The following is a 27439-nucleotide window of genomic DNA, read 5'->3' on the forward strand; positions in this document are numbered from 1 at the left end:
CTTGTCTGCTTTTTCCTTTAGACCCTTGACATATCAGCTACAATCATTATGTTACATCCCTACCTAATAATTTGAAAGTCTCTCATAACTGAGTCTGGTTTTGATGGTTGCTGTGTCTCTTCAGACTATTTTTTCTTAAATAGCCTGTTTTCTTAAATAACGTGATAAAACATTCAGCATATTTTATCTTTTATTTTTCCAAAAAATATCAGACACGATGAATTCAGTCATAGAAATTGAGGTAAATGAACCATTAATGTGAGGTTTCATGCCCATCAGTGTTGGGGACCACAAATCTCTGCCAGGCGCATCTTGACTTGATTCGCGGTCCCCAACATATCCGGTTGGATGATGGGCTCTATTGAATGTTGGTTCTCCCTGTAGATGGCAGAGATTTCAAATTCCTCTAGAGTTCTTGTTCTTATTTCCTCTGTTTTCTGTGGATTTCCCAAGAGCTTTTCCTTTTTTTAAAAATTAAATTATTTATTTATTCTAATTTGTTATACATGATGGCAGAATGCAATTCATTTCATATTACACACATAGAGCACAATTTTTCAAGTCACTGATTGTACAAAAAGTATTTCCACACCATTCATGTCTTCATACCTGTACTAAGGGTAACAATGTCTAACTCATTCCACCATCATTCCTACCCCCTTGCCCCCTCCTTCCCCATCCTTCCCCTTTGCCCTCTCTAAAGTTCCTCCCATGCTCAGCCCCCATCGCCATTATGAGTCAGCATCCTCATATCAAAGAAAACATTTGGCGTTTGTTTTTTTAGGATTGGCTTGCTTCACTTAGCATTATATTCTTCAACTTCATCCATTTACCTGCGAATTACATGGTTTTATTCTCTTTTAATGATGAGTAATGTTCCATTATATATATATATATATATAAAAGTTTCCCTATCCATTCATCTACTGAAGGGCTTCTGGGTTGGCTCCACAGTTTAGCTATTATGAATTGTGCTTGCTGTAAACATGGATGTGGCTGTGTCCCTGTAGTATGCTGTTGATAAGTCCTTTCTTAAACAGTCTGTACCTCATCTCAACTTTAGTCCATACTGGAGCCCTTGGATAGAAAGAGAAGGTGTCATCTGTTATCTTGTGATTCCATCTCAACAATTGTTGAGGGCCACAGCTGAGTCGGGATGACGCATGGCATTTTTGCCAGATGTAGTGGTTGAGAGGTGACGCTAGCGAGCCATGAAGATGATGACTTTTGAGTTCTGGCGTCATGTCCAAGTTGGTAATGGACTTGACCATGCTTACAGTGAAGGGTGCTTGGGGACCATAGGTTGTTACAGCCTCCTTTAACTGCTTCACTGTTTTGAAATCTAAAGCACGGTGAATTTGCTGCCCTCCTGCCTGCTCAAGTACAGGGCATGCTAATCTTTGAGGTCCATCTATCAACTAGTGGGGGTTGAGGGCCACTGAGCTGTCTCCATAGGTGGAGCTGTTGGTTGAATTACACCCTCTGGTGATAGAACAGAGTTAGTAGCAGCCTCCTGTTGCAGCTTCCCCCCTGATAGCTGTTTCTCCTCTAAGCTTTCTACCTTTAAATTTTCTTCCTCTATCTGACTAGCTCGAGAGACTTTCTCTTTTGCTTGATCTAACATGTTTTCTACCATAGTCTGGACCTCTAACAATTTACTTAACACTCTTTCAGTTTGTTTTTTACTAATTTCTAATCTACTATAAAGATAACACAACCCAACAAGATAACACAAAACAAAACCGAAACAGAATGAAACAAAAATGGAACAAAAAATTGTTGTATCAATTTTCCTATTTTCTTGACATGTGCATTTGTGGTCTATTTCTATCTCTTCCTCAGGGGCGAACAACTTCAAACCTTGAGCCAAACATTTTTCCCAGTTTTCCTGAGAAAGTTCTAGGGATAGGCAGCTTGAAACAAAAACAAAACAAATCAAAACAAGAACACATAGTTTTTTGAAATGGTCACCTATTCTCTCGCCTTCTCTCAGGGGCGAGCAATTTCACTTACCTCCAAGCTTCAGGCGTTCCCCGTACAGGCCACCAAATGCCGCAGTCTGGCTGGGCACAAATCACGAGCCACTGAAGCAGGAACAAACTTTATTTCTGAACTCCACCAGCACATTCCACACGCGCTCCCGGGAACTCCCCCGAACACCATGCTGCCTCCCCCATGAACCAGCAACTGGAAAATCCCTCCTCCGGCACTTCCCCAACCAATGGGAACTCTCCGGGAATCCCCTCTAAAGCTCAAGCGGAACTGAACGGGAACTCCGCCAGAACTCAAAAGTCATCATCTTAATGGCTCGCTAGTGTCACCTCTCAACCACTACTTCTGGCAAAAATGCCATGCGTCATCCCGACTCGGCTGTGGCCCTCAACAAACAATTTAGTAGGACTGTATCCCTGGACTATAACTCGTACAAGTATTCTTAGTTATTCCCCTTTCCAATCCCGTTTAGGAGAGACAAGGCTAAGGGGCTGGATGTACAGGAGCCCTACCCCTAGGACCATAAAGCCTGGTAGAGTGTTTGGTTATTTCACAATTTTTTTCTTTTCCCTCTCCCTTGACAGAAATGCAGGGGAGTTTTCTTGGCTCTTTACACTGAGAACCTGGTGGTGCTCTTGGAGGGAAGCGCCACAAAAGGCTGGGGGCTGCCCTAAGACTCTGGCCCCCAGGAATTTCTCCCTCCACACTCTGGCAATTCACCAAACTTACAATTTAGATGTTCCCTTGTCTATGGCTGTGGTGGCTTCTGCCCCAGGTGGCTCACCTTGGCTGAGATTTACCTGTCTCTCCAGATTTGGGGTTGGCAGTTTTCCCCTGAGACCTCAGTTCTTTCATAGATACAAGAAAAGCCCTTGATTTTCGGTTGCTTTCTTTTTTTTGTAGGAGAGGAGTGATGATTTGCAAGGTTTTTGCAGTCAGAGCCGAAACCAGCAGTCTAGTGAACTTTCAGATCTCTGTTACGTTTAGATATGTCTCTTAACAAACTTTTTTTTTTTTGTTTTAAAATTTTGGTTTTATCGTAGTATTATCTTATAGTCAGAACATGTAACCTGGAAACTTTCTCATTATTAGTATTTATGGAAATGAATTCTGAGCAAGAAACATGGTATATTCATAAGTGTTTGGGATCAAGAGTTATTTATAAGTCAATCTTGCTAATTTTTGAAACACATTCTGCAAATCTTTGTTCTTTTTTATGTACTAGAGGAGTTAAAAATTGGAAGTGAAATTGTTTTTAGCAATCATGACAGAAATGTCTATCTTTTAAAAATCTTTTTTGCATTTGCCCAGTGGAACTTGCTCAGCTTTTGACTGTTAACATTTTTAATGTTCCCTAATCTTTGTTGTATCTCTTGTAGTTAGATTCTATTTTGATCATTTATACTTTAAGATGGAAATTAATCTGTTTTAAATGATATATTTCTCTATGAATTTTTTTGGTCCTTCTTATAACTTATGTCTCTTTTGTTTTCTGCATTAGAGAAAACAACACGTTCATTTTTTTCATTATTTTGTAAGCTTTGTAGTCTCATTTTGACTCTATTGGTTACTCTTGAGTTTTCTAGTTAATTCTCTCTATATCTCTAGTTGGTCTATAGTATCAAATGTGAAACAATATCATTTAAATTCATTTCACTCATTTTTTTACTAGTACTCACTCAAATTTTTTTCATATAACCTTAAGATTGAAATTCTTATAATTTTATTATTGTATGCAGTACATAGCCTTTATTTCTAGAATAGTGCTTCTCAAATTCCTTTAGATTCTTTTTCTGTTTTTGCAACACTGGCTATGAACCTCAGGGTGCTCTATCTACCGCTTGCCCCAGTTTGTCAGTAAGAGTTGAGTAGATAATAGGAACAAACGACTCTCAGATCTCAGTGGGGTCTCACGGTGCCTCTGCTCCTAAGGATCCTCCCGCTAGACTCTGCTTCTGGCTAATGCATCACACCATCTGGAATGGCTGCCACCCTGGTAGAGGACCAGAGAGGGTCTAACCAGAGCCTGCCTGAACTCTGCTGCCAGAGACACCGTCACTGGAGCAGGGCAGAGGGGTGAATCTTTCTTTTCCTGGGAGGAAAGTACATCGTGAAATGGGTGAGCCGCAGAAAGGGGCGTGAATGGATTTGCACAAACACATTTTCAGACATTTCAAAGAAAACAAGGTGGAGATTGCAGGTGGTCCTGGCACAGCTAAATATCGATTTTGTCTTCCTATATGAATAACGGATCAGGGTGTAACATTTTTTGTCATTTCCTTCTACATCTAGGTCTATAGAATTTCATAACTGTTTTTGACATTTAAGGTTTCAAAATTACTTTTAATTTCTCCCTTTAGGGCATTCTCCCTTTGTTCAGGGAAACTCCCTCCCCAACCCATTTAAAGACATTCTAGTTAACTTTTTTAAAAAAGTCAACTATCATTTCAAATTTCCAGGCCCTCCGTCTTACGTTCTGGATATTTGTTTCCTGCATGGCTCTGTGGGCACAAGGTCTTCTCTTGTCTGTGTGACAGTTCTGGTTTTTAGAATTTTGTTTTCCTTTGCTCATCTTGGTTCTAGTCCTTCATGTGGGTTTCCACCAACACCAATGGTCTGTTGCTCGTTCATACTTCAGGATGGGGGACCGAAAAGCCAACTCCAGCTGTCACCTCTCCAGGAGTCCACAGGACACTCTGACCCTTTTCTGACCAGAGAGGAGCATCCTCCACCCACATAGCAATTGGGGCTCTGGTGACACTTTTTCTCTTTCAGACTTTAATTTCTTGTCTCATTTCCCTCTTTGTCATTGTGATTTTAATTCTTTGACTGTCATCTTAGGGGACACTTTAGCAAAGAGGAGAAAAACAATTGTGTTCAATCAACCATCTTTAACCAGAGTCTTCTTTTTTCAACAGAAAAATAGGATACTATTCTATCCTAGTCATGTTTGAAGTACCTTATTATGGTGGAATTAAAAAAAAAAGACTGTACAAGCCTTTATATCAATTAGAAATACAGGGAACTCTGTTAAGAAATTGCATGTGGGCTGGGCTGTGGCTCAGTGGTAGAGCACTTGCCTGGCATGTGTGAGGCAGTGGGTTCGATCCTTAGCACCACATGAAATAAAGGTCCATCAACAACTAAAAAAAAAAAAAAAAAAAGAAGAACAAAGAAAGAAATTTCACATAAGGGGAACAAGTTACCAAGTGAGACTCAGAGTTACAGCCTTTCTGAGTTCAAAAATTACTTTTTCCGTTCCGGGTGTGGTCTTACTGTCTGAAATCCAGCCGTCTTAGAGGTCTCCATTACATCACCTCCACAGGCAGGTGGGATACAGAAGAATGTGTCTTCATTTTGAATATTTGTACAAGTCTCCAAATTGGACCAGAGAAGTATACTGATATCTTGTGACTGTTCAAACTTCACCAGATAAGAATCTTTGAACCAGTTTGATGACGCAGAATCTTTCAGAAGTTAGAGATGGGAGAGGTGCAGTTCCTTTACATCTTTCTGATCTATTCTCTCTCTCTCTCTCTCTCTCTCTCTCTCTCTCTCTCTCTCTCTCTCTCTCGGTTGTTGATTAATAAGACTTGCCTTTCAGTGTTAGGTTCTGTGATACTTCATTTAAAAAAATTCTCTTGACTGTAACTTTACACACACACTCACACACATACACACACACATGCTGTATTAGAGTTCTATGCGCAACAGAAGCGATGTGTATATAGAGGAAGGGATTTATGGCAAGGAGCCGGCTCTCACAGTCATGAAGGTCGGCAAGCCCAGACTCTGTGGTGTGGGTAGCAGGCAGATGCAGTTTTGGTTTCTCTCACTTGGTCTTTTTGTTCTATTTAGGTCTTCGATTGGACAAGGCCCACACACATCATGGAGGGCAAACAGTCTTACTCCTAGTTCACCAATTTAAATGCTCATCTTATTTTAAAACAGCCCCCGCCCACAAGTTGACATGAGAAATCAACGAGCATAGTATCACGTCAATACCAGGGAAGATCTTAACATTTATCAATTTGATGCTTTTCTAAAGAGCTTAGCTTGGTGTTGGTTAGAACAGGGTGAGTCCTTTTGCCCTGTACAGGTCTTTCCTCAGACCCCCATTTTCTTCCTTTGCACCCTGGATTGTTCCCTAAAATAAATGCATTCGTTCTGGTCTTCCCGCATGACCCCTTATTCCACACATTGGCTCTCACCGACCTTCCTGCATGTCTAAAATCATCACCAGCCTCTTGGAAGCTCAGTATCTGTCGTATCTTTGTTTCGTAGGGTGGCCACAGAGCTCCCCAGGATGGAGCTCGAGAACAGAGAGGAGCAGCTTTTGCATGAGTACCTTTTCAGGCATTTCAAAGAAAACAAGGTGGAGATTGCGAGTGCAATAACCAAGCTGTTTCCTTTCCTCATGAGCCTCCGAGACCGCGCCTTCATCTCCCAGCAGATGTTTGACGTAAGTCAGGGGAATTTCCTCAGGACCGGAAACCAGCCCCACACTGCATGATGTCAGACTTCAGGGTGGCAATGGGGACCTTTGCCATCCTGTCGGGAGGCAGTGGGAGAAGCAGGCATCACAGAAAATGTTGCTTTTTCTGCAGTAACTGTTAGTGGGGAGGTGATGGGAGAGGGCAGGCTGGGGAGCAGGAATGCTTCCTAGTGCAGAGCATCTTAGGTACTTTATGCAAATACTAACACAAACTAAAGGTAGATTAAGGGAGCCCAGCACTGCTTCATTGTGGGCCCTCTTACTTTAAACCCTCGAGCATGAGATTTTTGCAACTCACAGGGCAACTTTAGAATAAATTTGGAAACAGACGCTTGCTGTTCTCTCTCCAAGTCATTACATTTCTGGAGCTCTAGGTTAGGGTTAGCACTGGGTCTCCCTGGGGATACTGAGGACAAGCTGCCTCTTTGTCTTTAGAATCGTTCCTTGTCATTTGGCTAGGATCACATTAGGAGAGGGTGATCCCTGGTTTCTAGGAGGCTTTCAGGCCAGTCCAGTCCTGGGGGCAGAGCAGCGGTCATTGTCCAATCACCAGAACATCTTCTCATGGTCTATAGGACACCCCCCCACACACAATCTGGCTCTTAGAGTCCCATACAACATTTGACTTTGGACACACTTTTATTCTTCAAAACGGCTCTCCTCTCAACCTCTCAGTGAGCCAGGGTCACAAAACCAAGAGACTATTTTTACGTAAGAAGTCTCCAAACATGCAAAATTCTTGCAATTCATGAGAGGAGGAACGGTCTAGGCAACCACCTAAGAGTTTTCTGTAATCCACAAATCCACAGTGACCTGATTCTCATTCCATGTTTTCCAGCATCTTCAAGAAGCTTGTAGAAACCTGGTCCCTGTGAACGCAGTGGTATACACCGTCCTCAGTGAGCTGGAGAAGACCTTCAGCCTGTCGCTTCTGAATGAACTGTTCAGCCACACCAATCTGACCGCCTACCCAGACTTAGTGGAGATTTCCAGAAGCTTCCTAAATGGTAACAAAAGCTCTCAGTGGGGTTTGGGGTTCAAGTCCCGTCACCCGTCATTCACTCTTGCTGAGGAACCATGGCATGGACACAATGGTGAAGACACCAACCTGCCCTGTGTCCTCACGGAGCTCACCCAGGCCCAGTAACCCTGGGACTGACTTGGGGGCTGTGAAACAGAGGGGGAGGCATGAGCCATGCCCTTTCTGAGGAAGCAGGAAGCCCTCCCTGATGCTCATAGACACACAGTCCTATGCCACTTGCTTCTCCTGAGAGAGAAGTCACAAGGAACAGCTGGTGAAAGCTTCAGTGTGTGGCAGGGAGGGAACACTTTCAGAACCAGGAGACTGCATCATGGAGGGTGGGTTTGGAAGCCGATTTTGGAGGGCCTGATACACCCTGTGCTGAGGAATTTTAAATTTTGTTTTGTTTGGAAATAAAAAAAGCAATAAAGGATTTTTAAGTAGGAAAAAATTAGAAGTCAGTATGAAGAATGGAATGTGTTGGTTTCTGGAAACTATACCTTGATTTAAAATAAGAGCTACCTCATTTCCACACAATGATATATCCAACTCTAAGAAAGGGAGAAAGGATATTGAATACCTAGGTACTAATTTTAAGTCAATATTCCCTTTTGTACCCAGGATCCTTCCAGTTCAAAGTTGCAGAGAGAACTGTGCATATCTCTGTGGGCTCTGATCTTCTCTGTGTTAGCTTTCCTGTCACTTTGACAAAATACCTGAGATAAACAACTTAAATATCAAAAAAGATTATTATTATTATTATTTGGCTCAAGTTTTTAGTCCATGGTTGCTTAGCACTCTGCCTTTGGCCTTTGGTAGGGCAGAACATTATGGTGGGGAGTTTATTAGCGAGCAAAGAGCTGCTTACCACAGGGTGGCTGGGAAGGAGAAAGAGAGAGAGAGAGAGAGAGAGAGAGAGAGAGAGAGAGAGAGAGAGAGGGGCCATCCATGGTCATGCCCCCACTGACCTAACTTCCTTCCACTAGGCCCCACCTCCTAAAGGTTCTACCACCTTCCAATAGCACCAAGTCTTCCACACACAGCAGCCTTGGGGGACACTTAGATTCAGACCATCACACTCTCCATGGACTACAGGGAGCCCCCGCTCTGGCCCCTGTGCCCAGGTCTCCCGTGTTACAGGTCAGGGTTGTCAAGCTCCGCATCCCTGATGACTCACGGTGACGGAGTCTGTGTAAAGCTGGTGAGGGCTGGGGTGGCTGGGATCCCTGAGCAGAGGTTGCAGGGAGATCCAGGGCTCTGCAGGTGTCCAGGGAGTGGATCAGGGCCTGGCACAGAGGGCCTCTCATTCAAAAGAGGATTCAGTCCCAAGATGGGGAAAGCAGAGACAATCGGGTGGAACCTGCCATGTGGGATGCCAGAGCTCTGAAAGAAGAGAACCCAGAGGAAAAGCCGAGACACAGTCGGATAAAGAGGACCAGGGAGCAGGGCGGGGCAAGGACCCAGGGCTGTGGTTCCTCGTGGCGGCGTGGAAGCAATAGCATGTGGCAGGAAGTGAGGAGAAGGAAGGCACAGGAACAAGAGCAAGGGAAATGGGGAGAGTGAGGCTCGGGGACCTTGGGTGGGGACCTTGGAGAAGCTCACCTGTGCACTGAACACCAGAGTCGGCACCGAGGCCCGGGCTCTTCCCTCCTCCCTGGGTCTGGTTAGTCATTTCCTTGTTTTTCTTCAGTCTTCCATGAGTGCCAGGCTCTCTGGAGTTGGAGTGGAGGCGAGGCTGAAACCACAGACAGACGGCATCCAGGTGTCGGGGCAGGTAATTATGATTTAAATCACCGACTAACCCACCGATGTGTCCGTCTATCTGTATGAAAGGGACATCTCCATCCTCCCCCCATCTCTCCCTCACACAAACCCACTCCTGTGTTCACCTGTGGCTTTGTTCCCAGGTGTGTGGGAGGCAAGCTGGGGAAGGGGCTTCTGAGTGGAGAACCCAAGGACAGAGAGTAATAGAAATGTAGACTAAGGGCACCAAATGGAGTTTCCCCAGTAGCCCCCCCCTTTTTTAAAAAAAATATATTTTTTAGTTGTAAATGTATCTTTCATTTCATTTATTTATTCGTTTATATGTGGTGCTGAGGCTTGAACCCAGGGCCTCACACATGCCAGGCAAGTGCTCTACCACGGAGCCACAACCCCAGCCCCGCCAGTAGCCCCTTTTTAATCTAAACAAATAGAGACTATAAATGCAGTCAGGTGTCATTAATGATGGGGATATGTTGTGAGAAATGTGATTTTAGGTGATTTCTTTCTTGTATGACCATCAGAAAGTGTACTTACAGCTGAGGTCAGCTGCAGTGTCACCAGGAATCATTGTCACACGTGAGGTCTGTCCTCGACTGAAATGTCAGGATGTGTTGAGTGATGACTAGCAGGAGGCAGATGGGGAAGAAAGGAATCATTTTAAACTTCCTTGGTAGGAAGTGTTAGGAATAATGACATACAGAATATAGGGGGACAAGATGGAAGGGAGTTCAAAGAATAAACAGGGAGATAATTGTGCCAAGAGGTAAGACTATCACCAAGGAAGAGAGGGAGAAATGCAGAGAGATGGTACAAGTCAAAAAGAGGAAGTTGAGTCAAAGAGATCCACAAATAGCTTCATGGTACAGATGCAGTGGTGTGTGAAAACAGGGTTAGAATCAGAAAAAGGAGAGGTAGAGAGGAGGAGAAGGGGCCAGGGGGCCTAAAGTGCTAAAGGAAGTGAAATAGAACTGGGTTAGTGCCACACACCTTCCTCCCCAGCAGCGCTGCACTGTGAACATCAGAGCCTCGCATGACCACATCCAGGCAGGTGTCCAGGTCACCATCAGCTACTAGTCACGTTCCTGTTTCTCTCTTCAGTGCCCCAGAAATCTTCTCTACAAATGGATGAAGGAAGAGAATCAGAAGACATGCCCAGGTTATTACCTTATGATAGAGAAGGTAATAAGAATTTAAATTACCTGTTACCTAAAGTTTTATTTTTCGGTCAACATACATATCTATTCTTTCATTTTCTTTTCTATGCTTCCATCCACCTACCCATTCATCCATCTGTCCATCCATCCACCAATCCATCCATCCATTCACTCATCCATCCACCAATCCATCCATCCATCTGTCCATCCATCCACCAATCCATCCATCCATTCACTCATCCATCCACCAATCCATCCATCCACTAATCCATCCATCCACCAATCCATCCATCCACTAATCCATCCATCCATTCACCCATCCATCCACCAATCCATCCATCCACTAATCCATCCATCCATCCATCCACCAATCTATTCATCCATCTATCCATCCATCCATTCATCCATCCATCCATCCATCCACCAATCCATCCATCCACTAATCCATCCATCCACCAATCCATCCATCCATCTATCCATCCATTCATCCATTCACCATCCATCCATCTATCAATTCATCCATTCACTCTCCTTACACCCCCTGTGTATAGACAGACAAACCAGGCCCAGATTTTGGCTGCTTTTGTAAGAAGACACAAACACATAAGGAGGAGGAGTTCAGACTTGGTGAGGTTTTCTTGTGTATAGAACATAAAGAGAGGGAGAATGGAAAATGCAGACAGAACCATTAAATAAATTCCCAAGTGATTGCCAGTTTTACCTAAGCAGTCATGCAATTCATCTGTCACCATGTTGGAGTGCACGTTGTCAGGGAAGGAGATAATTTCCACTCTACTTTCTGTGGTTGTGCCAGGAACTTGGACATAATAATTGCAATGTAAAAAATTCTTGTGAAAGACTTTTGAAGTGGACCTGGTAAGGGGAAGGGTCTCTGCTCCAGTGTCAATGGCAAAAAGATGAGGCCTTTGATGACATGGGAGAAAGATAAGACAGAAAGACTGAATTTGAATGTTTATATTTAAGTTTCATTTCCCCAGGAGATAAGCTCACTCATCCAACAAGGTGCAGCGTTTCCAAGGTGGAGAAAGTCATATTAAGGGAGAACCAGGGGGGAGACTGCTAAGACAGGGCCTGAGGGGGAGGGCGCCTGCTGTATATGGTAATGGAGAATGAATGAATGAAAAGTCAGCAGAAAGGGAAAATTGTCGGCACACCAGAAAAGACAGTTGGAGACATCTTGGGGCTTGAAAGTCACTGGACAGAACCAACTTCTGGCACAAGGATGATCACTTTAGCAGAGAGTTTTCAGCTATTAACGTGACACAATACATTCAGAGGCAATTGGCCTTCCCCAGGCGTTCTTATCTGCTCCCACCTATAAATGAATGATCCCAAGACACATCTCCAGGCTTGTCTTCTAGCCTCCTTCATCCGTGAGCCTGAATTCATTCATGCAGATAATCTGAGAGTCATCTGCATTTGGATGCTTTTCAGGAGCCTCAGTATGAGACATAACTAAAATCGCACCTGCAACCCTTCCTGACACTGGACCTGCCTCGTGTCTGGGAGTTCGCTGTCAGAACGCTATTTCTCCATTGTCAACCTGGGAGTTCTTAAAGACTGGTCCCTCTCCCTCAACTTAGACCATCCAGTTTGGTTGATTCTACCTTTCACATACCTCCCACCAGTCATTGCTTTCCATCACCAACACAGAAACCTTAGTCAACATTTCCCCCTTCTTTCTGAGATTATAGAAATGACTTCCAGGCTCAGATTTCCCCTCCCGTCTTGCCCCATCACATGCATTTTGTGGAATCCAATGAGAGGACTCTAAGAAAAATGTGAGTTGGCATAACCTTGCTTTCCTGCTTGAGGCCAATGACTTCTTGCTGTCATAAAGGCTAAATCCATTTTCCTCCCCAAATCTCCAGCTTCATGTCTGCCTCTCCTGCTCTTACTTCAGGGTGAACGGGACTTCAGGAGTGATTTTAATTTTCTGATTCCCCCTTCCCCTCTGAGCCTCTGCACATGCTTAGCCTTGCACCTGGACGCATCTTCTTGGCCCCTCCCACCCTCCATCCTGCTCCCAAATCTGGTGAAAGCCTGTGAGGTGGCATGACGATCTCATCCCTAGTTCTAGAGAGCAATAGGATGAGAGATGGGGAAAGAGCACAAAGCCCAGCATCAGGGAAGAAAGGAACTGGGAACGAACACAGGAAAGAAACGAAGCCAGAGAAGGGCGGTCCCAGTGGACCTCATCAGCAAGGCCAGAGGAGGAAGGAGAAGAGGCAGAGACAAATGGAAGGGGTGAAAACGAGAATGAGAACAAGGGGTGGAGAGAAGCTGGGTGGGATTTCTGACAATCCCCATCAGAGAGCTGAATCATGCAAGACCCCCCTTTCCCCTCACAAAAGCTTCAGATGTAGGCATGCATACCGTTGAAGCCTCTCTCTTACAGATGGAAAAATCAGGCACAGACATGTGTGCAGGTTATTTTTGTAAGGGTGGGGCAGAAGAGGAAGAGTGGGCACAACATCCTGGGATGTTACTGGGTGTCAGGGGCCTGTCATGCAGTCAGAATAGAAAGAGGAAGCTCCGGTTCCAGAATGGACCAGGGCCCCGTGTAAGACTGTACAGTTAAATAAGTTGCAGTTAAATAGGAACAAGAAGCTCTGGTGTGACAGTGCCCGGTGTGGTAACCGTCATTACAATGTACAGTGCAGTTCAAAAAGCTAGAAGAAAGTTGTTTGAAAGGTTTCACCATAAAGAAATGATAAATGTCTGGGGGAGATAAATCTGTTTCACTTGGTTGAAACATGATGCAGTGTATACCTGCCTTGAACACTGCCTGCTACCCCATTGCATGTAAAAATTGTATGTATGTATATATCAATAAGAATAAATAAATAGGGGTGGGGTTTTGGCTCAGCGGCAGAGCGCTTTCCTAGCACGTGTGAGGCACTGGGTTCGATTCTCAGAACCACATGAAAATAAGTAAATAAAAATGAAGGTTCATCCACAACTTAAAAATATACATATTTTAAAAAAAAGACTTTGAAGAAAAAGTAAAATAATGTTGGTGGGAGGGGGAGAAAATTCTAAGTGCAAAGAGCATAGGACTGGAGCCACCCACTAGGAGAGCTGAGGTCCAGCACCAGACAGCTGAGCAGACACAGGAAAGGATATAGTGTCACCAAAATAAAATATAAAGAAACAAGAGATGGGAGGAGCCAGGGGAAGAGCAGTCTGACAGTTAAAGAGAACCACAGCTGGGAAGGAGAGAGGATGAGCGGGTAGAACCAAGCAGCCAGAGGGAGAGGGGAGGAGAGTCGTTGAGACGGGAAAGAGGTGGAGGCCTATGGAGGCTCTCAGCCTGTGGGTCAGACACGTGGTGCCCCTCACAGGTGGTGCCAGCACACTGGGGTGTTTTCAGGCCACGTCCCCCCAGGTTCATCATTTCCTTGTTCTTTACAGAACCCTGCGATCCCCAAACTCCCCAGGAGACTCCCGGAGGAGGAGGAGAAGAACCACAGGAGGCTTTTCTTCCGCAAGCAGGTGAGGAACAGGGCCCCGAGGACATGGGTTCCCAGTGACCTCAATAGATCTCTGCTTTCTAGTCCTTGTGGAACACATCTCCGCCCCCCTTCCTGCCTGTCTCCTCTTCATTTTTGCAAAGGTGAGGTGGAATTGTATCCATCTTCTTTTGTTTCAAAACTTCGAGAGATAAGGGATAAAGGCTTGGGATGTCCTGAGGGGAGACAGTGCCCCTGTGCTGAGGACTTAGGGCCATGAGAGTGTCAAAGTCAAGCTGAGCACCAAGGAACAAGTGCCAGGGTGATAGAATGAAGTGCACCCCAAACCCAAATATCAGCAGGTCGTGACAGGTGAGGAGGGGACATGGCTTCAGCTCCTTCTGGAAACACAAGGCGCACGGACCTGCATTTTGGCAGTGGTAGAAGTCTTGCAATTTAAGAAACTCGTGTTGGGGAGCATTTGATGAGGGCAGGGTCCCTGGTGTTCTGGATCTTGTGAAAACGAAAGGGCTTTTGTCAACCTGGGAGAAGAGAGCTTCGAGAATGAGGCAAATATAGAAAATCATAGAAATAATCCAGGCATCCAGGAGGTCATGGTAAAAGAAACACAGGTGGAAAAGGAGAAAGTGAGAGACCAAGAGGGAGGCCCCCCCCCAGGAGAGGATGGAGCTTCCCACAACATGGCTGAGCTTTTCTCCAAAATTCCTCTGAAGCACAGACCAGGAGGGTCTCAGATGGGGATTCGTCCCACCCAGGAGAGGCTGGAGCTTCCTAAACCCTTGCTGAGTCTTTCTCCATAATTCCCCTTTGGGGGTACCTTGACACCTCTGAAGGATATCATTTCTTTCTGCAGAGGGAGGCAATGCCTATGTGGATATGCATGGGGAAGAAGAACCACAGGAAGCCCCCTGCTCCTCCCCAGGACATGCACCAGGTAAGGAGGAAGCTGATCCAGCCCTGGGTTGCAGGGTGGGGATGGCCAACACAGGCGTTTGCTGTTGGCTTCACGCTGAGCACTCTCCAGCTAGTCCTCAGATGGAAGTCTTTGCATTCACCCTGGACTTTATGCTCTTTAAGATATGAGATCTAGAGACCAAAATTAGGGAAAATTGTTTAGAGAGATGAATGAAACAAATCATAACCACGTTGCAAAGAAGCATTGAGGAAACCTTGGAGAGCAGATAAATCAAAACACACATTTTGGGGGCTGGGGTTGTGGCTCAGTGGTAGAGCACTCACCTAGCATGATCAAGGCACTGGGATCCATCCTCAGCACCATGGGAATGTAAAGGAAAGATATTGTGTCCACCTAACACATAAAAATAAATGAATATTAATATTTTGAAGATTAGAAACTGCATCCAAGGGAGGGCAGAAAGAAGTGGCAGGCTGAGCACTGAAGGAAGAGTCACAGTGTACACAGTGACTCGCGGAAGAGGGTCCTCTCCAGAGGGAGGTCTAAGAAGAAGGTCGTCACAGGAGGAGTGGCCCAGGGACACACTGAGAGTAATGGTCCTCTCTCCAGCAATGTCACCTGCTCTCCGATGACAGAAGATTCCCAGGTGCACGTCATAGGGCAGGCCTGTCTTGCTGGCTCATCCTTCCTAGTTCTCCACTGGATGACTTTCAGAAACTGAACCCTTCCCATTGGAACCAACACCTTCTTTCTGACACTAGAATTCCTGCCTCTCCAGGACTGATTCTCTTGGTAAAGACGAGTGCCCTGTTTCCTCTTGCACTCCTCCATTTGCCTATCAAAGTGAGATGGGAAGGACAGTAAAGTGCAGGGAGCAAACACAGACAGGGACAAAGGAGGAGACAGTAGCACATCCAGAGACAGGCCTCTGGAGACCTGGGGGTCAGAGACAAGGGCAGAGACAGCAATGTGCTGTGGAATGGGGGAGAGAAGGAGGTGCGCGGGAGAGAAAATGAATGGGAAGATGGTTCTCGGCCTTGATGACGATGCCCGGGGTGTGTCCACCTATGAGCCAGGTGATCCTGAAGCACTGACCGGGAGGTTTTCAGATGGGGATTCGTCCCACTCAGGAGAGGCTGGAGCCCACAAAACCTTTGCTGAGTTATTTCCCAATATTCCCCTTTGGGGGTACCTTGACACCTCTGAAGGACGCCATTTCTTTCTGCAGAGGGAGGCAATGCCTATGTGGATATGCATGGGGAAGAAGAACCACAGGAAGCCCCCTGCTCCTCCCCAGGACATGCACCAGGTAAGGAGGAAGCTGATCCAGCCCTGGGTTGCAGGGTGGGGATGGCCAACACAGGCGTTTGCTGTTGAGTTCTCGCTGATCACTCTCTTGCTAGTCCTCAGATGGATGTCTTTGCATTTACCCTGGACTTTTTACTCTTTAAGAAATAAGATCTAGAGTCCCACATTAGGGAAAATTGTTTAGAGAGATGAATGAAAACAAATCATAACCACATGGCAAGGAAGCATTGAGGAAACCGTGGAGAGCAGATCAATGAAAACACATTTTGGGGGCTGGGGTTGTGGCTCAGTGGTAGAGCGCTCACCTAGCATGCCGAAGGCACTGGGTTCCATCCTCAGCACCATGGGAATGTAAGAAAGATATTGTGTCCACCTAAGACTTAAAAATAAATGAATATTAAATATTTTTAAGAGTAGAAACTGCATCCAAGTGCTGCAGCCTGGCTGGACAGAATTCATGAGCCACTTATCAAGCAGAAATGAGCTTTATTTTTAGAACACACACGCAGCACCAGATGAGCTCTTCAGGAATTCCCTCAGAGCCCAACTGCCACCACCAGCTTCCCACAAGCCTCTCAAACCCCCTACTCCTCCTGCTCTTCAGGCCGATTGGCTGGCTCACATGGGTGGAGCCAAAAGAGTCTCCCAATGAGCAGCTCCATGGTCTGAAAGGGTGGGGATACAGCCCAATGACCATCACCGCAGAGGAGCCAATCAGCTGGCAGCTAGAAGTTTGCTGGGGCCGCTGTGAGCCAATCATCAACTGGCAGCTAAAAGTTTGCTGGGGCCCCTTAGGCTGTGGCTCTCAACATCTCCCCCTCTCTGTTTAAACAACAAGCATGTGGCTTAGGAACCATGCCTGGCTTAAGTTGTCCAATTCTACATATTGTGGTTACCCGTCATTGAATGAGCTGACCTAAAGTCGTCAGCCTCCTGTCTTAGGTTGGTACCATTGCAATTGGATCTTACCCATCATTGACTACTGGTCCAGCATACTGCCACACCTGTGGATAGGCCTTTGTACCAGTTTTGGGGGGGTGAGGTTCTTTGCCTCACCTCTGTTGGCCCCCAAATTTTAGCTGAACGACCATCACAAGCAGAAGGGAGGAGGATACACCAAGCCAATTGAGGGCTCCTTTTGGAAAAATTGTACCACCGATGACATCATCAGCAAAAATACCCCAACACTACCACAAGTTGCTGCACCAACAGATAGTTCACAATGCATACAAGTGAGTTCACAATGCATACAAGTGATGCATAGCCCAGGCACGTTCTGCAAGTAGTTCGGTGATGGCTCTTGCAGAAGCTGTAGATTGGTTTTATCTTTGTCTTCACTGGCACTGGGATGAAGATAGGAATTCTGGCAATAATAGCTAAAGAAAAAATTATGTAACATTCCAGCAGGCACTAAAAGAAAACAATTTTCCGAACAATTTACATTATCCTGAACAGAATTATTAAATATAATGAAAAGGAAAGGTGAAAGTAAACAAACAGATCTGTTAACCTCCTTTTATGTTCACATATTAAAACAATCCTCAACAGCTATTTACCCAATTTAAATTAAACCATTTAAATCACGTGAATAAAAAAAATATTTGGATCCATTTTTTCATGAGCGCTTATAATATTTGATATATGGACATACGTACATACAAACATACAACACAAAACACAAGTGTGCACACATAATATAATACATACAACACATAACATAATAGTAAAGGCCTTATAACTTTTTACAGCTGAAATCTCCATTGCAATGTTTAAAAACTCTATAGTCAAAAAATAGAACTGATCAGCAAAACATTAACCTAGGTCTGTATGAGCTCAAAAAACAAAATAGAATTTCATGATGTGGGAAAGGGCAATAATAAAATAGATATTGAAAAAAGCATCCTGGTTCTGTCACAGATGTAAGGATAGCCAAACTGGAGTTCTGGATATCAGCTGTTATGGATTTGAGCCAAGTCATCTTCTTTTTGGTCTGTAGAAATCGCTTTAGTTGATCTCTCTGGAATCCAAATGGGCTGCTGTTCTCCCTGTGGAAACACACAAACAGACCCCCAACTCCAGACAATCACTGGGTCAGGACCTTTCCATTGTCCTGTTAGAATATCCTTCCAAAGTACCTTGGGCTTATGTACATTTTTTGGACACATATGCCTTTTCACAGCACTAAGCCTTGATGAATCCAAATTTAAAAAGTTTAGAGTAAAAAGGGTTATTTTAAGTTTATCTTTGGGGAATATATACCCCTTCCCAATTCCCTCTTTTTGCTTTAATAAGTACATTTTAATAGTTTGGTGAGCTCTTTCAACTATGCCTTGTCCCTGTGGATTGTATGGGATTCCTGTTATATGGGTAATGCCAAATGATGAGCAAAATTGTTTAAAAGAAGTAGAAGTATAACCAGGGGCATTATCTGTTTTTAACTGTTTTGGAACGCCCACAGTGGCAAAATTTTGTAAACAATGAGCTATAATATCTTTAGTGTTTTCTCTGGCATGAAGGGCATCAAAAATCCAGAAGAAGTATCAACTGTAACATGCAAATATTTTAATTTTCCAAATTTTGACAAGTGTGTGACATCCATCTGCCAAATATGGTTAGGTATCAGTCCTCTAGGATTGACTCCAAGATTAACTTGTGGTAAAAAGTAAAATTGTAATAAAACAATTTTGACATTGTTTTATTATTTGTCTAGCTTGTTCCTTAGTTATTGTAAAATGCTTTTGTAAAGTATTAGCATTGACATGGAACCTTTTATGAAAATTTATAGCTTCTTCTAGTGTAGAGAAAATATGTATGTCATGTGTAGTTTTATCTGCTAAATCATTGCCCAAACTAAGGGCTCCAGGCAATCCTGTATGTGCCCTGATATGTCCTATAAAGAATGGATCTTTTCTGTCCCAGATTAGACTTTGTATAATGGAAAGCAAAGAGAAAACGGTAGAGGAAGGGGAAATCCTACCAGCTTATTCAAGGGATACTATAGCATTAATTATATACTGACTATCGGAAAATAAATACAGAATCTTTAAACATCACAAAAGCTTGTAATACTGCATTAAGCTCTACCTTTTGAGCTGATTGTTTGGGTACTAAAAATGTAAAAGTTTGATCGGGTGTAACTATTGCTGCTGTACCATTATTTGACCCGTCAGTGAATATATTTGGAGCATTCATGATAGGTGTTTTTCTTGTCATTTTTGGAAAAATTACAGGATGCGATGAACAAAAAGACAATAAAGGATTAGACGGTAAGTGGTTATCAAATGAAACTTGAGATTTGCACATGATTATTGCCCAAGTATTTAACTCATTAGCTAACTCATCAATTTGATCCATAGTATATGGAGTAATAATTTTATTGGGAGAAATTCCAAACAATCCCTTTGCTGCTTTTATTCCTTTGAGTATTAATTGTCCTACAGCCTCAGGATACCTAGTAAGAATAGTGTTAGGAGATTAAGATAAATGTATCCATAATAATGGACATTCTTGCCAAAATACTCCTGTAGGAATATTTTTTGTTGGTAGCACAATAAATAATAAAGGCAAACTTATATCAATTCTATCCAAATGCATATTTTTTATATATGTTTCAATGATTTTTAATGCCTTTCTTGCTTCAGGCGTTAACATTCGGGGTGAATTTGGATCTGATGGACCTTTTAGGATATCAAATAAAGGTCCCAACTCTCCTGTTGGTATGCCTAGATAAGGCCTTATCCAATTTATGTCTCCCAATAACTTTTGAAAGTCATTAAGTGATTTGAGTTGATCTACTCGTATTTGAATTTTTGGTGGATGGACCATGGTTGAGGATAATAGAACTCCTAAATAATTAATTGGAAAATTTAATTGTACTTTATCTATTGCTATCTCTAGATTATAATTTTTTAATAAGTTTGTCAGTGTGGCATAACATTCTAGCAATGTGTTTTATCTTTGTGTGCTAATAATACATCATCCATATAGTGAAATATTTGTAGTTCAGGATTTTGATTTCTAAGTGGCTGGATTACTTTGTTAACATAAATTTGACACATAGTTGGGCTGTTAGCCATCCCTTGAGGGAGTACTTTCCATTCATATCTCTGATCAGGACCTTCATGATTCAGTGCATGGATAGTAAATGCAAAACTTGGACTATTCTCAGGATGAATTGGAATTGAAAAAAAAATCTTTAATATCTATAACTAAAACATACCAGGCTTTTGGCAAAGCAGACAATTGAGGAATCCCCGATTGAGCAGGTCCCATAATAACCATCTCATTATTAATGGCTCTTAAATCTTGCAATAATCTCCATTTACCAGATTTCTTTTTGATGAAAAAAATGAGAGTATTATGGGGAGATACAGAAGGTTGTATATGTCCTTCCGCTAATTGTTGTTTGACCAGATCATGGGCTGCTTGTATCTTTTCTTTAGTCAGGGGCCACTGAGGAACCCATACTGGTGTTTCTAATTTCCAAGTAATTTTTATTGTCTCAGTGACCCCTCCTGAAAATCCAATCCATGTCTGTCTGTTCCTTGATCTATTTGTATTGGTGCTGCTATACCTTGTTCTTGTTCTTCTAATCTTTTTCCTTTCCTAAAACCTTGTCTGGCCATAATAGTGGACACATTTGAATTGATGTTATTTGTTAATGTTAGTCCTAATTGATCTAGGAAATCTCATCCCCATATATTTACGGGAAGATGATCCAATACATATGGCTGCATAGTTCCTTCACATCCTTCAGGATCCTTTCAATCTAATACCATTGCACTTCTATGGGGATTAGTCGCCACTCCTAGGCCTTGAAGCGTTTGAGTGGCTTGTTGTAATGACCAATGTTTTGGCCATTCTTGACGAGAGATGATGCTGAGGTCTGCACCTGTATCCAGTAGCCCATTAAATTCATGTCCTTGAATATTTAGTTTTAGCATGGGGCGAGAATCTAAATTTAAAGAAAGCATAGCCCAATCTACACCTGTGGAGCCTAATCCCCTGGAACCTCTTTCTACAGTACGACTGGAAAATTTATCATGCAGGCTGGGTATTATTAGTAACTGTGCTATTCTATCTCCTGGTGAAATTACTGATATACCCTTTAGAGAACTGGCTATAACTTTCATTTCACCTTCATAATTGGGGTCAATTACCCAGGACTTATCATAAGTCCTTTTAGAGTAGAAGAGCTTCGTCCCAATAATAAGCCTACTGTTCCTTTGGGAAGAGGTCCTTTTACCCCTGTGGGAATGATTTGAACTCCCATCTCTGGAGTTAGTACTGTTCTGGCGGAGACACAGATGTCCAATCCTGCGTTTCCTCTGGTTTGTCTAGTGAGGGATCTAATGGACAATGTGTCCTGGGCACTACCCTGATGGTGTTGCTGGGTTCCTCCATGGTGTTGCTGGGTTCCTCCAGTGCCCTGTATATTTGTGGTCTTGGGCCCCAGAGCATTGGGCCCCCTCTGTCCACTTTTTGGCAATGGAGCTCAATGCCTTTCTCCACGATATCATGGATAGACTTCTGGTCCTTGTTCATTTTTTGATAACGGAGTACCCTCTATGATGTTTTGAGAATGGCATTCATTAGCCCAGTGTCTCCCTTTACAGCATTGTGGGCAAATACCCGGTATTCTACCCCTTTGATACCTAGTTTTGTTAAACCCTCCTCCTATGGGGCAATTCCTTTTAAAATGTCCTGTTTGTTCACAATTGTAGCATGTTTTTGGCCTGGCATCTAAAACGTATTGTACTAAGCTGCCCAGACTTCCTTTGTTCATTAATGTCTCTACATAATTTAATATGTTGTTTAAATCTTCATATTTCCATGGTCTAATGACCTCTCTGCACCAACGATTCCCTTGCTCATAAGCAAGTTGTTTTATTTATGGCATTGCTTGTTCTGTATTCCCTACAACTCTGGTAGCTGTTTGAATAAGCCTATCTACAAATTCAGTGTAAGGTTCATTAGTTCCTTGTATTACCTTAGATAATTGACCTTGTAAACCTCCATGTCCTTGTAAAGTCTTCCATGCCGTAACCGCATCTGCAGCAATTTGTGAGTATATGGCAGGATCATATGCAATTTGTTGCTGTTGATCCTCATAAGGTCCCTTTCCTAACAACATATCTAAATTTATCTGAGGATAACCAGCTGCTGCATTTCGCCTAGCTGTCTCCCTGCAAAATTCCTCATTGGCAACCTTCCATAACAGGTATTGTCCTCCATTTAGCACAGCTTTACACATACTAGTCCAATCTGCTGGTGTCATGTTCAAGTTGGTAATGGATTCGACCACGCTTACAGTGAGGGTGCTTGAGGACCAGAGGTTGTTACAGCCTCTTTTAGCTGCTTCACTGTTTTGAAATCTAAAGCATGGTAAATTCACTGCCCTCCTGCCTGCTCAAGTACAGGGCATGCTAATATTTGAGGTCCTGTCTCAGGATCCCATCTATCAACTACGGGGGTTGGGGGCCTCCCAGCATATGGAGGTGGTGCTGTTGGTTGGACACTTACGTCCTCTGGTGATAGAAAGGTGCTAGTAGCAGTCTCCTGTTCTAACTTTTCCCCTGATGGCTTTTTCTGCTCTAAACTTTCTTCCTCTGTCTGACTAGCTCCAGAGACCTTCTCTTTTTCTTGAATTTTTTTCCTCTGTCTGACTAGCTCGAAAGACCTTCTCTTTTACTTGAATTTTTTCCTCTGTCTGACTAACTTGAGAGACCTTCTCTTTTACTTGAATCAATATGTCTTCTCCTTCCTCTACCTTTGTCTGAACTGAAGGCTTTGGACTAAGCAAACAAGACACCAACGTCCACAATGGCAATGTGCCAACTGGCAGAGTTCCTGGGTTTTTCTTTTTCTTTTCCCTTAAATCTTCACCATGATGGTTCCATTGTGAGATATTTAACAACTCCTCCTTAAAAAGCCATGGGCTACATTTTTGCATTGTATCAATGTATGCCCTGACTGTTCTTGATTTTATGAGATGCCTCCTTGCTCTAACAATTTACTTAACACTCTTTCGGTTTGTTTTTTCCTAATTTCTGATCCCATATTTCTAATATAATACAACCCAACAAGATGATGCCAAACAAAACCAAAACAGAATGAAACAAAAATGGAACAACAAAAAATCATTATGACAGCCTTTCCATCCTCCTGAAATGTCCATCCGTCCTTTCTCCCTGTCTGTTCCTCAGAGGCAAATAGTTTTTCCTCAGATGTGAGCGGTTTTTCTTCCGTCTCACCCATCTCGAGGGACAGGCAACTTAAAACAAAAGCGAAACAAAACGAAAGAAAAATCCTAAAATGGCTCCCCATCCTCTCTCCCTGCCCTCAGGGGCCAGCAGTTTACCTTATCACTTACCCTCAGTCGTTCCCCGTGCGGGCCACCAAATGCCACAGTCTGGCTGGGCACAATTCACGAGCCACTTATCAAGCAGAAACGAACTTTATTTTTAGAACACACGCCACACCACAAGAACTCTTCAGAAATTCCCTCAGAGCCCAACTGCCACCACCGGCTTCCCACAAGCCTCTCAATCCCCCCACTCCTCCTGCTCTTCAGGCCGAATGGCCGGGTTGTGTGGGCGGAGCCAAAAGAGTCCCCCAATGAGCAGCTCCGTGGTCTGAAAGGGCGGGGAAACAGCCCAATGAGCATCACCGAAGAGGAGCCAATCAGCTGGCAGCTGGAAGTTTGCTGGGGCCCCTTTGTCTATGGCTCTCAACCTGTTCCATCCTCAGCACCATGGGAATGTAAGAAAGGTATTGTGTCCACCTAACACATAAAAATAAATGAAGATTAATATTTTGAAGATTAGAAACTGCATCCAAGGGAGGGCAGAAAGAAGTGGCAGGCTGAGCACTGAAGGAAGAGTCACAGTGTACACAGTGACTCGCGGAAGAGGGTCCTCTCCAGAGGGAGGTCTAAGAAGAAGGTCGTCACAGGAGGAGTGGCCCAGGGACACACTGAGAGTAATGGTCCTCTCTCCAGCAATGTCACCTGCTCTCCGATGACAGAAGATTCCCAGGTGCACGTCATAGGGCAGGCCTGTCTTGCTGGCTCATCCTTCCTAGTTCTCCACTGGATGACTTTCAGGAACTGAACCCTTCCCATTGGAACCAACACCTTCTTTCTGACACTAGAATTCCTGCCTCTCCAGGCCTGATTCTCTTGGTAAAGACGAGTGCCCTGTTTCCTCTTGCACTCCTCCATCTTGCCCATCCATGTGAGATGGGAAGGACAGTAAAAACCAGGGAGCAAACACAGGGACAAAGGAGGAGACAGTAGCACATCCAGAGACAGGCCTCTGGAGACCTGGGGGTCAGAGACAAGGGCAGAGACAGCAATGTGCTGTGGAATGGGGGAGAGAAGGAGGTGCGCGGGAGAGAAAATGAATGGGAAGATGGTTCTCGGCCTTGATGAGGATGCTCGGGGTGTGTCCACCTACAGGCCAGGTGATCCTGAAGCACTGACCGGGAGGTTTTCAGATGGGGATTCGTCCCACTCAGGAGAGGCTGGAGCCCACAAAACCTTTGCTGAGTATTTCTCCACAATTCCCCTTTGGGGGTACCTTGACACCTCTGAAGGATATCATTTCTTTTCTGCAGAGGGAGGCAATACCTATGTGGATATGCATGGGGAAGAAGAACCACAGGAAGCCCCCTGCTCCTCCCCAGGACATGCACCAGGTAAGGAGGAAGCTGATCCAGCCCTGGGTTGCAGGGTGGGGATGGCCAACACAGGCGTTTGCTGTTGGCTTCACGCTGAGCACTCTCCAGCTAGTCCTCAGATGGAAGTCTTTGCATTTATCCTGGAGTTTTTTGGGAAGCACAAGGAGAAATTCTTGTGAATTCTGTTTGGAACAATATGGCCTTCATTGTTCAAATATGTGTTTTTCCTGCTCAGGTTGAAGTAATAAGTTCCAAGGAATGACTCTCATTCTCTTTTATTGTTACATTATAGTTGTGTATGTTGATGGGGTTTGCTCTTCCATATTCGTACATGCACACGATTTAACAACCTAATTTGGCCAGTATCACTCCCCAGCATCCCCTCCCCTAGCCCGCTGTGGTTCCTGTCTTTAACTGATCTCCCTTTGATTTTTTGGAATTCGAGTCCCAGCTTTATTTTCCTTTTTCCTCTCCAGCTTCTTCATATGAGGGAAGGCATATGACCCTTAAGGAGTTAGACCTTTCCCCTTCACTCTTCCCGCCTATTTATGCTAAAAATTCAATATGTGATTCTGATCCCTGCATGTCCAATATTGTCTCTGAACTCTCTGGCTCCACCTGAGCATACTGAGATATGTTTCTGGGTCCCTCTGCGTGGTCTGTTGTGTCCTTGTATCTCTTCAGTGTCCTGGGAACTGGATACTACCCAGATGGCCCCCATAGACAATCTAGAGGAGGTGGTCAGCCAGCCACTGTGGATTGGAGAAGGCAATTGTGTTGTCTATTCCCAAGCAACTGCGGAATCTTTGTTTCTCCCGGTCTTCTCCCATTCCACCCTGCTGGTTGCAGTTACCAGGCAGAGGAGCCAAAGGAAGGGGTCAAAAATAAGGGAGAATGTGCTGTTCAGGGAGGGAGCGAGGTGGGAAGACTGTCCCCTGCCTCTGGTAAGAGTGACAGGAGCTGTCTTAGCCTCCACGTCGGGGGGATTCAAAGGCAGGAGGGTCTGAGGCCAGGGACGTCCCCCAGGAGTCACTTGAACTGCCTGGGGCTTCCTGGCCTTCCCTTGTGGGCTCCTGTCATGGTATCCTGGGGTTGAACATGGAGTCCTCGAAGGGTTTCATTCTCTTCTGCAGAAAGCAACAGTTTCTGTTTACAAATGTCTGATGAAGAAGAGGCCCAGGAAGGCTTGGGCTCACCCCCCGAGAGTGAGCCAGGTAAGGCAGGGAGGGGTGGCGACGGCTGCTGGGTGTTGGGGGGCTAGTGTTTCCTGGTGGGTTTACTCTGAATATGCTTCATGATGAAATGATCCAGTTACTCTTCACATTTTCCCTTGGCCTTTTGGGGAAATTCAGGGAGACAAGAAATCTCGAGAAACTCTGTGATTAAGGAGTCTTTTTGTTTGTTATTAGGTATTGGTATATGCACTTAAATTTGAAAAATACTAGGATAAGAGAATGCTCTTTTGCCTTCCTCTTTTCACCACTATTAGTATTATTATTTGAATTCAGATAACAATTTCTGTTCCCATTCACTCCTTATCTTCTATGGAAATAAAAAAAAAAAGCTTAGCATTTCTCTGCTGGTTGATAATTTTTTTACAGTTTAGTCACAAACTTGACAAAGCCTTCAAAGAAACACTAATGTAGTATCTAATTGATAGAATTCAGATGAGCTATTTATAAAACCAGATTCTGTTTTGGACCAGTGTTCTCCCTGTGCCATTGGATTGCACAGTGTTTTTTCAGTGTGCTTCAAAATTACGCTCTTCTTCCATCCTCAAAAACTTTGAGACACAGGCAGGGAGATGTTGCTACTGTTTTGAGGAAGTAGAAATAAGATGTATATAAGATGCAAGGAAAGAGAAGTCCCAAGAAAGAAAAGCAGAATGGAGATCCACATGGGCTTCAGGTTCTGAGAAGCTGGCATGAGGTTGGGCCATGTTCCATGTCCAAAGCAGAAGTCCAAGGGGCCTTTGGGTACCCAGAAATCCACTAGGATTCAATGGACAGAGATTTTATTTAGCAAATAAGAATGCCTAGGGAGAGAAGAGGGGGGAAATCACAGAAAATATGTGAATGTAATCTTCCATATGAGATAGGAGATACCCAGAAGAGTAGAGCCTGAAGAGGTGAACAGAGGCAATGTGAAAAAGTAGACACAGAGACTCACCGAAGGAGAAAAAGGCAGATAATCATGGAGACTGGAAATGTCAGGGAGAAGATCCAGAAAGTCAAGGAGAAGCACGGAGGCCCTTTATGAGGTGTAGCAATGAAAATGTGTATCAACCAAAGGCTGAACTCATTGTTTTTTTAACCGAGGAAGAATTGTGCTCGTGAGTCCAGTTTCTCTAAATAGCACTCCTACTGTAGAATGTTTGGGGAGAGTGTGGAGCTCAGGGATTGGAGGATCTTTGGAAGTCACCTGCATGGGGACTAGCTGACCCTTAGTGAGAACATGGCCCCTACATCTCTGCTGACTGTCAGAATCTTGGGGATGTGATGATGGGCTGGCTTTCAGAGGCCTGTGTCCTGGACAGAAGCTATCATTGACTAATTGGGATGATTCTGGCTTTATTTGTTCATGTGGCCAAAGAATAATGAGTTTTCCTAGGACCTG

General features: G+C 44.1%; 1 protein-coding gene across 1 annotated transcript in view; it reads left to right on the top strand.

Annotated features, from left to right (window-relative positions):
- The first annotated feature begins 6298 nt into the window (after nucleotides 1–6298).
- The window catches only part of LOC113188104 (nuclear body protein SP140-like protein), a 51068-nt gene continuing 29927 nt past the window's right edge, over nucleotides 6299–27439 (top strand). Inside the window, exons 1-3 of the mRNA XM_026396276.2 lie at nucleotides 6299–6454; nucleotides 7326–7494; nucleotides 10371–10451. Of these exons, the coding sequence (XP_026252061.2) occupies nucleotides 6299–6454; nucleotides 7326–7494; nucleotides 10371–10451 (406 nt within the window). The remainder of the gene's footprint in view (nucleotides 6455–7325; nucleotides 7495–10370; nucleotides 10452–27439) is intronic.

Source organism: Urocitellus parryii, chromosome 1 (assembly GCF_045843805.1).
Source record: "Urocitellus parryii isolate mUroPar1 chromosome 1, mUroPar1.hap1, whole genome shotgun sequence".
NCBI classification, from domain to species: domain Eukaryota; kingdom Metazoa; phylum Chordata; class Mammalia; order Rodentia; family Sciuridae; genus Urocitellus; species Urocitellus parryii.